The sequence below is a fragment of the Pecten maximus genome, chromosome 14 (assembly GCF_902652985.1).
Source record: "Pecten maximus chromosome 14, xPecMax1.1, whole genome shotgun sequence".
NCBI classification, from domain to species: domain Eukaryota; kingdom Metazoa; phylum Mollusca; class Bivalvia; order Pectinida; family Pectinidae; genus Pecten; species Pecten maximus.
In genome coordinates, this window is record NC_047028.1 from 35,826,311 (window position 1) to 35,841,317 (window position 15,007).

At 36.2% G+C, this 15,007-nt stretch overlaps 1 protein-coding gene and 2 long non-coding RNA genes across 3 annotated transcripts in view; 2 read left to right on the forward strand and 1 right to left on the reverse strand.

Annotated features, from left to right (window-relative positions):
* LOC117342213 (vacuolar segregation protein PEP7-like) overlaps positions 1-7,182 on the forward strand; it is a 35,228-nt gene extending 28,046 nt beyond the window's left edge. The window contains exons 12-14 of the mRNA XM_033904268.1: positions 4,991-5,107; positions 5,675-5,774; positions 5,899-7,182. Coding sequence (XP_033760159.1) covers positions 4,991-5,107; positions 5,675-5,774; positions 5,899-5,963 — 282 coding nt within the window. The 3' untranslated portion in view covers positions 5,964-7,182. The remainder of the gene's footprint in view (positions 1-4,990; positions 5,108-5,674; positions 5,775-5,898) is intronic.
* On the reverse strand, positions 7,055-9,899 carry LOC117342216. The gene is made up of 2 exons (XR_004535759.1): positions 9,783-9,899; positions 7,055-8,326 (listed from the first exon to the last, which is right to left on the reverse strand). It is a non-coding gene; the product is annotated as an uncharacterized LOC117342216 (long non-coding RNA).
* Positions 9,900-10,368: 469 nt separating this feature from the next.
* LOC117342215 lies at positions 10,369-12,875 on the forward strand. Its single transcript, XR_004535758.1, has 2 exons — positions 10,369-10,483; positions 12,667-12,875. It is a non-coding gene; the product is annotated as an uncharacterized LOC117342215 (long non-coding RNA).
* The last annotated feature ends 2,132 nt before the right edge of the window (positions 12,876-15,007 follow it).

The following is a 15,007-nucleotide window of genomic DNA, read 5'->3' on the forward strand; positions in this document are numbered from 1 at the left end:
ACCCTATGGGGTCACGCCAAACGTCCATTTCATTTCATGGATTAATGCACTTTTTGGCATTTTTAGTATTAAAATAAAACCAATGTACATGTACCCATATAAAATGCTTATGATATATATTGACATAGCAATACCAGCGACAAATATACTGAAGCATCATCCTTATTTCATATATCATGAAACCAGGTGAGCGATACAGGCCCTCTGGGCCTCTTGTTTATGTTTGTCACCATTTCGTGTTATTAAAGCTATAATAAAATATCTTGTTTATATCTAGTCGAAACACTTGACTTGTATTACCATGCTGTTGGAAGTGTCAGTAATTGTATGCGGATGGAAGGGGCCGCGGTGGCCGAGTGGTTAAGGTGTCCCGACACTTTATCACTAGCCCTCCACCTGAGGGTTGCGAGTTCGAAACCCGCGTTGGGCAGTTGCCAGGTACTGACCGTAGATCGGTGGTTTTTCTCCGGGTACTCCGGCTTCCATCCACCCCCGAAACCAGGCACGTCCTTAATTACCCTTGCTGTTAATAGGACGTTAAACAAAATTAACCAAACTAAACCACGTATGCGGATTGTTTTTATCTGTGTTTTAACCTCGCTTAACATGACACATGATCCTCCCTTTGTTCCTGTTCTGCCATTATTTGGTCAACTTTGCGGTATAGTTTGACTTTCAAAGTATGACGGTACTTGTTGGCTTATTTCACTTTGTAAAAATATAATGATGACTTTAAGTATAAAAATGGCTTGAACTACACGCGATTTACAAGATTGTTTCAGAAACAAGGAATGTCGTAAGCTCCAGTTTTGAGCGTTATATCTTCACATTTACAAAGACGGTACCGATAGTACTGCAAATCTTTTTACTTTGACACGACATACTTAACAACTATATGACATTTCGCTGCATGTTCCTCAATGGTTTTGTATCCCACACATTGCGATAAATATGCTTCACATGGGCGTAAAAAATCATACATTTGTAGTTTGCTTTCAACTGCTGGTTGACATAACTTTACTGGCCTGTCTTTCCATCAAAACAGTAAAATATTAGTCCATTATATATATATATATATTTATAAACAGTAGTCCATTTTATCATTTATTATAATTAGTCCATTATATTATTAGCTCACCTGGTCCGAAGGACCAATGTGAGCTTATGCCATACCGTTGCGTCCGTCGTCCGTCGTCCGTCGTCCGTCTGTCCGTCAACAATTGACTTCTTCTTCATATCATCCCTATGGGTAGGGGACTCAGAATTGTACAAATGATGGGGCTGACCCCCTGGGGGCCTCTGGGGCGGGGCCAAAAGGGGTCATTTTTGCGCTATTGATATAAACGACTTCTTCTCTGAAACCAAGCAATGGCTAACACTCATATTTGCCTGGTAGCATCACTATGGGGTGGGGATTCAAAATTGTACAAATGATGGGGCTGACCCCCCAGGGGCCTGAGGGGCGGGGCCAAATGTGGTCAATCTGGCTGTATTGATATAAACGACTTCTTCTCTGAAACCAAGCAATGGCTATAGCTCATATTTGCCTGGTAGCATCATTATGGGGTGGGGATTCAAAATTGTACAAATGATGGGGCTGACCCCCCAGGGACCTGAGGGGTGGGGCCGAATGTGGTCAATTTGGCTATATTGATATAAACGACTTCTTCTCTGAAACCGAGCAATGCCTGTCATTCATATAATTGACTTCTTCTCTGGAACCAAACAATGGATATCTGTCATATTTTACTGGTAGCATCACCTTGGGGTAGGAATTTGAATTTGTACAAATGACGGGGCTGACCCCCTTGGGTCTGAGGGGCGGGGCCAAAAGGGGTCAGTTTTACAGAATTGATATAAACGACTTCTGCTCTGAAACTAAGCAATGGATATCACTCATATTTACCTGGTAGCATCCCTATGGAGTGGGGATTCAAAATTGTACAAATGGTGGGGCTGACCCGCAAGGGGTCTGAGGGGCGGTGCCAAAAGGGGTCAATTTGCCTCTCTTAATATAAACGACTTCTTCTCTGAAAGAAAGCGATGGATATCGCTCATATTTGCCTGGTAGCATCACTATGGGTTGGGGATTCAAAATTGTACAAATGATGGGGCTGACCCCCCAGGGGCCTGAAGGGCGGGGCCAAATGTGGTCAATTTGGCTATATCGATATTAGCGACTTCTTCTCTGAAACCAAGCAATGGATATTGCTCTTATTTGCCTGGTAGCATCACTATTGGGTGGGCATTCAAAATTGTACAAATGGTGAGGCTGACCCGCCGGGGCCTGAGTGGCGGGGCCAAGAGAGGTCAATTTGGCTGAATTGATATGAACAACTTCTTCTCTGAAACCAATTAAGCAAGGGATATCTCTCATATTTGCCTGGTAGCATCCTTTTGGGTAGCGATTCAAAATTTTATAAAGGAAGGAACTGACCCCCACTCCCCCCGGGGTGCAGAAGGTGGGGTCAAAAGGGGTCAATTGGTTTAAAACAACTTCTTTTCTGAAACTAAGCAATGGATATCACTCACATTTGTGTGGTAGCATCCCTATGGGGTTGTTCCAAAAGTTGATTTTATTTCATGGATTAATGCATTTTTTGACATCAAATCCTCACGTAGCCATATAAAATGCCTATGATATATTGGCATACATGTAGCAATACCAGTGACAAATATACTTAATCATCATTCTTGTTTCATATCTCATGAAGTCCAGGTGAGCGATACAGGCCCTCTGGGCCTCTTGTTTATAAACAGTAGTCACATATATTATTTATAAATATCAATCCATTATATTATTTATAAATATTAGTCAATTATATTATTTATAAATATAAATCCATTATATTATTCACAAACATTAGTCTACTATATTATTTATTAGCATTAGCCCAACATTAGTCCATTATATCATTGATTAAAATTAGTCCATTATATTATCTGTTAACCAGTAACGGGAATTCAATATGTATCCAAGACTAACATATATATCGATAGGTACGTATGGCCTAGCACAGACAGTCTCCATTGATATAAGCAGAAAACCATTATTTAACATTGTGGATTGTCTGAGGCGTATATGACCTTGGACTGTCCAATATTTTTCATAATACACAATGTTTACATAATGCGGGATATACCTCAGTTTTCTGTGGAATTAAGTACTCAAATACCAATAGATGACATCACAGCAATTGTTTTCTATATATCTGAAATAATATTGTTTCTACTTTGGTGTGGTGTTTTAGGTTTTAACTGAAGCAAAGCTCGCTTCCTTGCTAGTAATATGCTAACGATAACACATAACATATTTTGGCCCCCTAATTGTAATGTCCACTTTGTATTGGCAAGGTTTCCGATCATTATAAACAATGTTTCATTGCTAATATTGGAACAGTTACTCAACTTATCTTTTATCCAAACTTCTACATGTATCTACCGTTCTTAATACCTAATTAAGTCAGGATTTGGATATATTTTACGGAATGAACGAAATGTGCATTTTGAAAAACTCCAAAGAGCTTTTGATTGATCTTGCACATTTGAACTTGGAATCAAATTCTTCCATCAAAACATTTGTTTTTTAGTTTTATCTTTACACTACCAATCCCTATTCCAATATTAAGGAACACCAGTGTTCTCATGAGAGCATTCTGTTCCACGAAAGTACAAGAGTAATGCATTGTAAGTACATATTTGTGAAAAGTCGAGGCCACAGAAAATACACCGATGATTAAACCATGAGAATAATTGAATTTCTGATCGACAACCTCTTGGTCGAGTTTGGTGACACGCTATGCCAGCAGGCTATTGGCAAACTCATGAGAAAAACTGCCTCACTCTCTTGGTCGTCTCTTTCTTTTCATACAAGACTTCTTATATCGAGGAGCATTTCAGATAACAAGTAACGGAGAACTCCCAAACAGTGACGATGTGTTTTCGTTATGGTTCGACTTGTTCTGATTATCTGTCCACTTTCGACTACAAGGTTTCGAGAGATGCAGGTTTAGGAAGACAGTATGGAAATCCTTTGAAAGATCCAGTGGTTTTGTTTTCACCACACTAGTTCTCATCTTGAAAAAATGACTTAATCCATATTTTATCTAGATTTGCATGACAGATGTTGTTGAAGAAGCATATGGCATTTGTGTCCTCTGGAACACAATGATGTCTCCATGTCGAAGTATTGCCCCTCGTTTGATCAGTTTTTAATTTGAAATACGATTTAGTGTGGGTATTCCTTGTTATCATCCTTATTGTCATCATTTTCTCAATCTCTGGATAAGAAAAGAGAGTCGGAAATCATTTTATGTTACCAAACTAAGCGTCACCCATTCGCAATACACTAACATTGGGCCAGTCCTGGAAATATTTCATTGAACAGCGATCTGATTGGTTCATTGACCTAGACATTTATTTACAAGATATAGAATATTCTGTTTATTACATTTTTTATCAACGAAAAACCTACCCCGTATGCTAACTAGGCCTACAGCATAATTTGTAAACAAAAAAAGTAGTTCCCCCTGTCCAGGTGCTGACATATATGTCGGGCTTTCTGATTGGTCAATTATTTTGGTATTTTCTAATGATTAATTTGATTGGTCAAATCAGCAAAAGTGATAGTGAAAAATATGATATTTTGATATTTCACTGGTAAAAATGAAATACAATTCTTGTATCGTTGATGTAAAATAAACGGGAAATTAATATGTTAGAGAATTGTTGCTTTCTGAGTTTGAAACGAAACTCTTGAGAAGCACGATGTCTTCAAACAATTCCAAATGAGTTTCAAAAACGTTTGGCAAATACGGTAATAGAATGCTCCATTGTAGAAGGTAGCTAATGGGATAAAGAATTACCAGTATATAATAGGATCTATGTACTGCAGATATATTTCTTTCAATTAGATATTGATTTGCATTGCAGTTGATTAAGGCTTAGTCTACGTACTAATTACGCACTATTCAACCACTTCTTTTTACAGGCGATTGTGAGTACACAGTTGTACATCCGGCAGCTGGTTTATGAGTCAATACATTTATGTGAAAAGCACAAGTTGGACGGAGACGAGATACCAGGCATTCTTGTTCCAGTTGACCAGGTTGGTACTTTTGAGTTAAGGGCGTTAGATTTTACATTCATATGTACAGTACTATTCCGCTTTTTCACTTGAGTGATCTGTGCTTATTGATCACACGTTTTATTGCGTACAAGGCAAAACGTCCTCTTATTTGGAATATCACGATATGAAAGATGTTAATTTCTGAGTCCTTAATCTGAATTAAACTTTAACCAATACCAATCAAATACAAATTATCACTTCAAAACAACTTTCATATACCGGTGGATCTTAATGTTATATTCTCTAGTTCTTGAAAATGGGTATGGGACATGGCAATGCATATCAAAAGTAAGATGATAGGTCAAATAAATATTTTGTAAGCAATATTTTAAGAACATTTGCCATTGAAATCAAGTTTTTTTTTATGAACAAGCCACTTCAAGAGTCTGTAGGTAGAATGTCGATTTTGTTTACATGTCGGCTTTCAATTTAATGTTTTTATTGCTTCATTAGTTTTAAATTTAAGTTTTCAAATTAAGAGTAGTCTCCGAGTTTATACTGTACAATTGAAAGGGTTTGGTTTTAAATGTTATATTATCTTTTAAGACTATAGAGGAAGAGGCGAAATCCACATTACTTTCTAACGGCGATGACTGGGAACAACACATACAGGTCGTGAAAACAATGCTAGGGGGAACAGATGAAAGTAAGCATGTTTTACCTATTATATCTTGTTATGTTCAAGTTTTAGATTTGACAAGTTTTAAATATACGTTTCATGTTCTCGTTGCTTGAATAACTTTTGCTTTCTTTTCCCCATGTTATCATAGAATCATCGTTTGATAAAGCCGTCAAAACGTCTTTTGGAGAAAGAAGGACAAACGCATATTGCTGACGTTTTGAAATGGCGATGTTCAGAAGTGCTTCAGCAAGTCTGTGTCCAGATCAATATGAAAGCAGCCAACAGGAGTTTTCAGAAATCTAAACGTGTTCTCAAAGACGCTGGTGAAAGAGTTAAGACCTGTCAGGTCTGACCTAACTCAGTTTCAAAGTCTAACTTTTCGTTTTTACTAAATTATTGTGATATCGGTATTCATTATATCATTAGATTATTTCTGATTGTAAGGGAAATCTGTGATTGTTTACCAAAACAAGGAGGTCGTGCACTATAATCATTTTACATGTCGCAATCTAATTGAAAGCATGCAAATTATAATGTGATAGCAAGTTTTTCTTTGTGTTAAATTTACTAGATATCAAAGCCTCAATTTTGAAGTGAATTGACTTTGATATCTCACAACCAGTATAGGGTTGAAGAATGACTTTTCGGTGACTGCTCTGTCACCTTCATCCACCACATGACCACCGAAGCATATGGGCACTATAGCATAGAAATCAAATCGACAGGTTTTTTTCGTGTACAATTTAAGTGTAAAACTACATACGGTGCTATTGTAGTATAGAGGGTTAGGATTTATTATATATTGGACTATTTTTGTGTAATATTGATTTTTTGCTGTTTTTCATGAATATATATGTATATATACATCGTCATGTGACCATGCAATGGCTTTTTATTGCACGGTCACATTACAAGTAATTATTTCCAAAAAAGACATTCCTTTCGAACAGGCATTATCAATTTCTTGATGGTTTATCTATTAATACAGAATATTTTATAAATGTATTTGTACATTTGATTTCACTCTATATAGTTTATAAGATGTTTTAGAAATGCTTAATATAGTTGCTTTTGATGATGAAATAGAGTACAGTCTTTGAGACACAATTCTTATGGAGCTTATGGCATGTCCCATCGTCCGTCGTCCGTCAACTTTTACTAAAATTGCTACTTGTCAAGAACTACTCAATGGATTGTAATCAAGTTTGGTCTGGAGAATCCGTGGTTGAATTGAAACCAAGTTTGCTTAAGTGGTGGGTCTTGCTTCAAGGGCCCGGTGTCCAATAGGATAGCTTTTTTTATTCTTCTTGTGTCGGAATGAAATGATGTTGATCTGAAGCATAATTTGGTTACTGGAACCAATTAAGTATGAATGATTGGTCTTGCCGCAGGGTCATGCGGACATATAGCAAATTTTAAAGTTCTTTTTCTGATCCTCTTATTGTATGAAGCATGGAAACTATTTGTATGAGACCGAGTGAAAATATTTGAATGAGGCATAAAGAGACAAAACGTTCGCATGAGACTTGTTCACTTAATTAGTACTCTTGATTGTATTTACCCAGACCACCAATTCATTATCCTGTCCTGTCCCACGTTCCGTGTTTTTGTCAAATATTGTGTCACAAATGATTATGATACTCAATTATATGTATATCTATTGTCGATTTCATGATATGAAATATATTTTATTAAATTTTTCATTTAAATAGATATATTATTGTTCGTGTGTTTTTATATTGATGTTTTTCCTTCAATTGAAAGTGGCCATAATGAATTTTTTTTCTTTTTCTCATCTTTCTCAAATATAAAATTGTCCTAACCATAACTTCTGAACCGTTAATATTACAGTGATAACGCTCCATATATTTCTACATCATTGACAGGTGTTACAGAGTTCACTGTCATTTGGTGACCCTGACCTTCACCGCAAGGTAAAAGGTCGCAATATATTGTTTTCCTAAATTTGTAGGTTGAACCACTATTGTTACCTGGACGTTCCATGTCACTGTTTTGCCCTCGTAAAATACGATTATGTGGATTAAACCCCGTTGAGATTAAATACTTTTTTTTTTATTCAAACATATTTTATTGTCAAAATGTACAAAAGGATTGGGCACAAGTTTTTGCAACTTATCAACGCCCTTTCCCAAAACAAATACAAAATTACAATATTTGATTAAATACTTGCGACTTTCGGAAATAAGTTTTGAAATTATACATACCCTTAAATATGACAGGGGATTTTCATTTGATTAAGTCACTATCTAATATTAGTCCCGAGGTTTCAGGGGTGTAAGGTGACTTGTGTCATCTCTTAAGAAACTTGGTAACGGGAAGCTTAAATATGGAATACTTTGAAAAAAACAATTAACCAATAATTGACGTTAAAGCGACTGAACCGTTTTATTAAAATACCACGATTTTACATTCATTTTCTTTTGCTACTCGATACTGTTGTATATTCATATGGAAATGGCTTTGAAAATCTTCACCAATAAAACATTCAACCTTGAGGCAGGTTATGTATGTTGACTTTTCGTCCCAGATATCAGATTCTCAGCTTCCCGGTGTCTCTGAATTATAAAAAAAAATGTATATAATTTTAGAGTCCATGATATAAACTCTGAAACCGCATTTTATAGTGGTTCATACTAAGGGACATAACCTTCAAATAACACATTATGTTGCTATACCTTCCAGTCATTCCGTAACCAACATGCAATGCTTGCTTGACCTAGTTGACTCGACATTCAAGTTTGTTCCTAATATTACAATTTCCATGATAAATTTCGACTGCTAACAGAAAAGAATACAACTTAAGTGTTTCCGAAGATGCAGGATAATGCAGAACATGGGGAAGTTTTACGGTTGCCATGGGGATCTATTCCGAGAGTATCAAATTCCCTTGTGTTAGTACCCGGATTTAGCCTAGATTCACATGGCGGAAGTCGTCGATGAATCAGACGGTGCTAACTCTTCCGGAACACCTGGTCTTAATGTAATTGTACATTCTCTATGGAATTATTTTCCGCCGCTTTATCAATTTTGATTTGGAATTGTGTCATGAATTCTCGTGTTTCATATCCAAATGCGAGAACAAACATTATCGATAAGTTACAAAATATACCAAATTGTTATTATTGTTGTTTTTAGGGGGATGTACAGGGTCAGGTTACATAATATAACACTTTTTTTTCACTATCACCATGCTTGTTTCAGCTAAATACACTTGCGCCTGGTTTCGAGTTGCGTTCAATTTACATTGAAATTGACATTTTTCATATACTACGTTTTTTCAATTAATCGCTACCAGCGCATCGGAGTACAGCTTTTAAGAATATTTGCCTTTTGTTACATAGAATAAAATAAGACGTGACATTCTCGTAGGATCTACAATATATCATCACAAAATATTGTTGGTACAAGTTGGCGGAAAACAATTGTCCATAGCTCCTGTATTACGATTATGAAAGTGAAATCGAAATTACCTAAGTTATTCTTTATGAACTCATATTGAAAGTCGTGTCCCTGAAAATCTGGACATGTATTTTTCGCGTGAATAGCGTAGACCGTATGACTTATAAACATGCTAATATCGAGAAAAACAAAACAAAAAGAAACAAATACAAAAGTTTGAAAATTAGATTGAAACGTTAAGTATGGATTAAAACGTGGGAAGCTGGTTACGGTAAGTCTCGGAAACTGAACAGTTCACCGGTACACTACAATTGCTTAACAACTGTTGTTGGCCAGGCGAAAGCACACAGGAAGTCTTGATATGGGAGGAAACTGGAAAAGCTCAATACCTACTCTTACTTTTGAGTGACATTTAAGTCAGTCAGTTTTCGCAATCTGGAGGAAACCGAAAAGGAAATGGAATCCCACAGCTGCCGATAGCACCACTCAAGTTGGTGATAAGTGAAAACCGTTGATGTTAGATAACGGATGACGTTGCCTTAAATTAATAAATTCTGATATATCGCTAGTAAGCATGCACATATTTTAGTAAGATATCAATAAACTACTTACACCTTTACCGATCCTCTCCGTTACTGTGTGGTGGTTTTACCGTCCCTAAAGGCAGGGCTTCCGTAACAGTGTTATACCCAATGCTGACGCCTCCATGGTCTTCTCTTCTATTCCGAAACATACAATAGTAAATGGTACAGATGCAGAAGGCAAAGGCCACTCCAAGTCCAACGCAAACAAATACGGTAACAAACGGGACCGTTATATCCGACATTTTTTTTTTGGATCCGGTACTGTCTGTAATTCCAATGCGACGAATTCCTGGCTGTCTATTGAACAAATTCACCTGCTGCTGTGTTTTCATGAAACGTTTATTAGAATACCGTCAGCGTGAAACAAACTTACATCGTACACAACATGATTAGCGCCATCAATCCCACCTTTCAACAGTTGTTCCCGCGAATGACGCTTACGGGAAAGGCGACAAAATAATCTGTGAAATATTCTTCTGGATGCGGATATTTAAGATTACATCGTCGTGGTTTGTCCATAATCATGGGAACTGATCCAGTGGTTGCGACACTTGTGGTGATTATCTGTTTGTGCTTTATCGCGCTGATATTTACGTTATGTGCGTTGACGTTATGCTGCAACCAAAGCCAAACAAGTAGGAAAAGCCGGGAAGCCTGTACCGTGACCAGTAACACATCCGTCGAACCATTGGTGTTGAATTCAATCAAAGTTCATGATGGATCAGAAAGGTACAGAATTTTGTATTTTTTCTTCAATCATATTTTGATTTAGTAATATACAGATGATTCTAATGAAGAGACGATTATTGTTAGGCCATCCATTTTCTAAGCTGCATTTCCTCAAATACACAAAGCAGTTAATTGTTAATAACACCGATTGTTCGGTTTATCTTACTATGTCCAAATAGACGTTTAAAATGTAAGAATTTAATATGACGTAACAAAAAGGCCGTTAGGATGACTTGCTAACCTGGTAATGGATATTCTTTCCAAGAGGATGTTTCCTTGCCAGGTACTTTGTGATACATACACAGACGGTGTCTTAGTTACATATTATCCCGTTGTTTTGTCGGTTATTGTTTGGGTTGATATGTAAATAAAGTAAGTTATAAACATGGCAGTGAACGTCAAGAACATACATGTATGTGGCTTATTTGTTTCCTCCCGATTTTCCCGCCACAATTGGGTCATAACAATATTTTAGTCGGGTGAATGTACTTTGTTAAGCGGTATCACATCAATGTATTTACCCTTCATGACTAGATAATTATATGCTTCATGAGTCATATTCCGGTGGACAGGGAAATGTCTACCAAACATAACCAACCCATTCAATAGAATTCCTTTTAAGAAATTATATTTTTTTTTATCGTTCACTGGTTTATGAACTACATATTTTCACGGATACTTTAAATGACGATGTCGAATATCTATCAAATATGCAGGTTACACTTTAACCTGGCTTGTTATTTAATGTTATTGAAAAAAATCGGCACTTTTGCGTTATACAAATAGACGTAACTGCCGGAGATTAATGGAATCGTTAAACAGGTGATTTCAATTTGGCGAGAAACGTTGTCAAATACAGGAATGTATAAAATATAGTTCCACAGTTACATTTTTTTTTTTTTCGATTCCTGTACGATATTTCATGCATTAAATGTTTTCATCTTATATTTTAGTTAACTCGACTGTATGCCATTCATATTTCATTAGAAAAAAAGTCAAAACAGAAACAAAAATAGTCATTGCGTATTCACACTACTTGTTTGCATGTGTGCACCGGTCCGGCTATGAACAATGTATTCCTATTTTCTTTTGGTTAACGCTTTGGAAAGATTAAAAGTTTCTCTTTGTGGCGATGTATAATAAAGTAGGATTCATGACCTATAATATATATATATATACATTATAATTTTACCCTTTTTGGCCACGTCAAACTGCAATGCCATATTTAAAAAAATCATGCTCAAAAATACAGTTTACCCCCTTCTCGGGGGCAATTGTGAGACCCCGAGGCCATGTAATTCACAATTTTGATAAATCACCTTAAGACCCTTCCATCGGTGAAGAGTATTTGATTCTACTTTATTTGAGTCTTAAAACTAAATTTCAGTCAATTTGACTTTTTTAGCCCGGCCCACTAGCCCCTGGGGGGTCAGTCAGGGCTAACATGTATACCATCAAACTGCAATCCCATGCTGATAACTCTAACTAAGTTCGAATATATTCCAATAGAAATATAACAAATGATAGTCAAAATATGATTTCCCTGTATATAAACTATAGCAAAGGTTACCCCCTTTTCAGGGGCAAACGTGAAACCGCATGGTCAAGAAATTCATAAATTTGGCAAAGCATTTTATACCCTTCCATTCATGAAGATTATTTAATTCTACCTTATTTGGCCCTTGAGAAGAGGACTTTTTGAAATTTTACCCCTAGCAGTTAGGCACCATATAATGCGAAATTTAAGCTGATCATACAAGGTTTCTGCAAACATTCCTTGAAAATGGCTCAGGTGTTTCTGAGAAGAAAATGTAAATTATTTATGGACGTACGATGGACGACGAACGCTCGTGAAATGGTAGATTTCCAGGTCGCGATGCTAAACAATCTCAAATATTGATACGTTTCTTCGGATAAACTTGATAAGTGGGCTCTAAATCGAGACGAGGGAGGCCATAAAATTCATCATATCTATAATCGGGTGTTTATTAAGGCGTTGCCGAATCGACTGGTATATATCGGGTTGTATTAGTTGCATATATGAATGATCACATTTTCGTTGTAATGGACTGTACCGCAAACAGCCACCTTATCGCAAAGAAACACGCCGATTGCGTTCCTGGTGACGAGCATTTCACCTCCGGCCAACATGTAATGACGATATATTATTGTGTCTGTTCCAGGAATTGGAGATAGCTAATCCAGAATACCAACGTAAGCGACAGGAAGGGACAGGATGGTCTATGACGAGGAAAATTCAGGCTGAGTCGTACATCGCCAGTCGACATCTTGATCAGCAAGATTGATTATGATTAATATAAGTTAATCCTTAGTGTGTTCTTTTGTTGCAAAATAAAGGTTATTGTTGTGATTGACAATAGATCAGCTATCATTTATATTATTTTATTTGTAATGTTGTACACATATGGTACGCAGGGACCATTGTTTCGAATGTATTGTTCGATTTCCAAACAGTAAAGAGTCAAAGTTGGAATTGAAAGCTCGTGTCCGCGTAGAATGGTGATTATAGGAAATGTAACAAAGTTCGACGACTAACTTACAAGCAGTTTTCAAAGGACAACTCAATGACGACATACATGACGTGACGTCACAATGCATATGTGGTCACATAACAAGTGAAATTCTATGGCCTGTTGAGACTTTTTTTTTTTTTTTTTTGGTACTTTTTTTTTTATTAATTTACCTCTGTATGTTCCTGAAAACAGTTTAACATTCATCAGTCATGTATTCTATCTCGCTCCCAATCCTGAATTTTCGAATACGCCCAAACAGTGCATTGCTTTTTTTTTCCTGGAAAAAAGCAATGGTGATAATTAACAGCTCTTAAAAATTTTAAATAAGAAAGAGATTGACATGCAGATTACAACAATTAAATGCTATGACAGGAGAGTTATTTTGAAGTAATTTATTTTAATGAAATTTTTTTTATTAATTCACATTCCATTAATTTTAAGCCTAAAAGTTTAAGATTTAATATTTGTTTAATAGCAGTAAGAATAATAGAAAGCCGTTGGTTAAATGGTGTGTCGATTGACTGAACGGTTATTACTAACAGGTTAAGCGTCCAGTTTTACGGCCTTTCGGCCTTTCTGTGGACGAGTACTGGATGATTCGGCAATGGAACTTTGTTTGTATATCTACAAGTGTATAACGAATCGTTGTTAATCTCATACAAACAGACAAGTCAATAAAGTCAAACCAAAATGACCTGTCGCGTTGACCTTTTCGTGGAATATTCAAAGTGGGTAGTTCAATTTGTGTACTGGTGTGTTAACAAAACATATTCATTAGGAATACTACTATTTGGAGTTTTGCGAAATAGAATAATGTATAACATTTATTTAATGATGATCTGTTTAGGTACCAGTTTCAATTTGGGGACACATTGGGTATTGTCAACGAAAATCCCCTTGAAATATGCCGGTATCGAAAAAAAATTACCAAAAAACATTAAGGATACAATTTTGATTTTGAGACGACCCCTGTTAGAACTAATAGCTCATTCTTACATTCAACAGTTAATGGAAATATCTACTAGCTTGAAACCACGAAAAGAAGAATCCACGAATAATTAATGTTTTACTGGAAATTGTGAATTGCCAGCATGACCATAAAAATGGTCACATTTCGTAATGAATAAGCGATAGTGGATCTGTTCTATGAACGAGGTCGGTGAAAACAACAACCTCTCGTCGGATTTGTTTAAGACGCTAAATTTAGGTTATTTTTGTTTCTGGAGAATAATGGATTTGATGATTCAATAAAATGTGTTATTGTCAATTCATTTTACCATGTTTGCTATGTAACGCCAGTTTTGATTGGTTTAAAACCATGTATTATTTTCCAATAACCCACGCTCGTGCCAATAATACACGGTCGTGAGTCACGGCTGTTACAATTTTATATATCTAATTTTCTCCCGTTTTATGAAAGGTTACTATAGCCGAGTGGGCTAATGGGTTAGTCTTTCAATAAATTTTTATCAAGACGCGAATTCGAATCCTACGGAGGCCCCCTTTTTATCTTTTTTTTTTATCCTTTTTTTTTTTTTTTCTTTAAATTTTCAAAATCAATGCCATATGATAGATGCTCTTGATCGTAGTACTGTATTGCCTGTACATTTCATCAACAAATAATGCAATACTCAAGAAATAAATTACAAGGTGTTTTCTGGGTTTCTTTACTGTTTTTCTATTAGAAAGAGGTCGATCTCAGAACTAAACAGTACATGGTAGAATAGAAATAATCAACTTTGACTCGTGTATTGTTGCAGGATATACAACTCGGACTCGGATATTTTGCAATTTTAATTAATAACTCAGGCCTGCGGCCTTCGTTATTAATTTAATTGCAAAATATCCTCGTCCTCGTTGTATATTCTGCAACAATACACGAATCATCGTCAATTATTTCTTAACTATAAAGTCAGAGTAAGGCTGGTTGATAGGTAAAACAATTGGTTGGGTTTAAGTGTGGCCCAAGGAGCTTTGTCGAGTAACCACT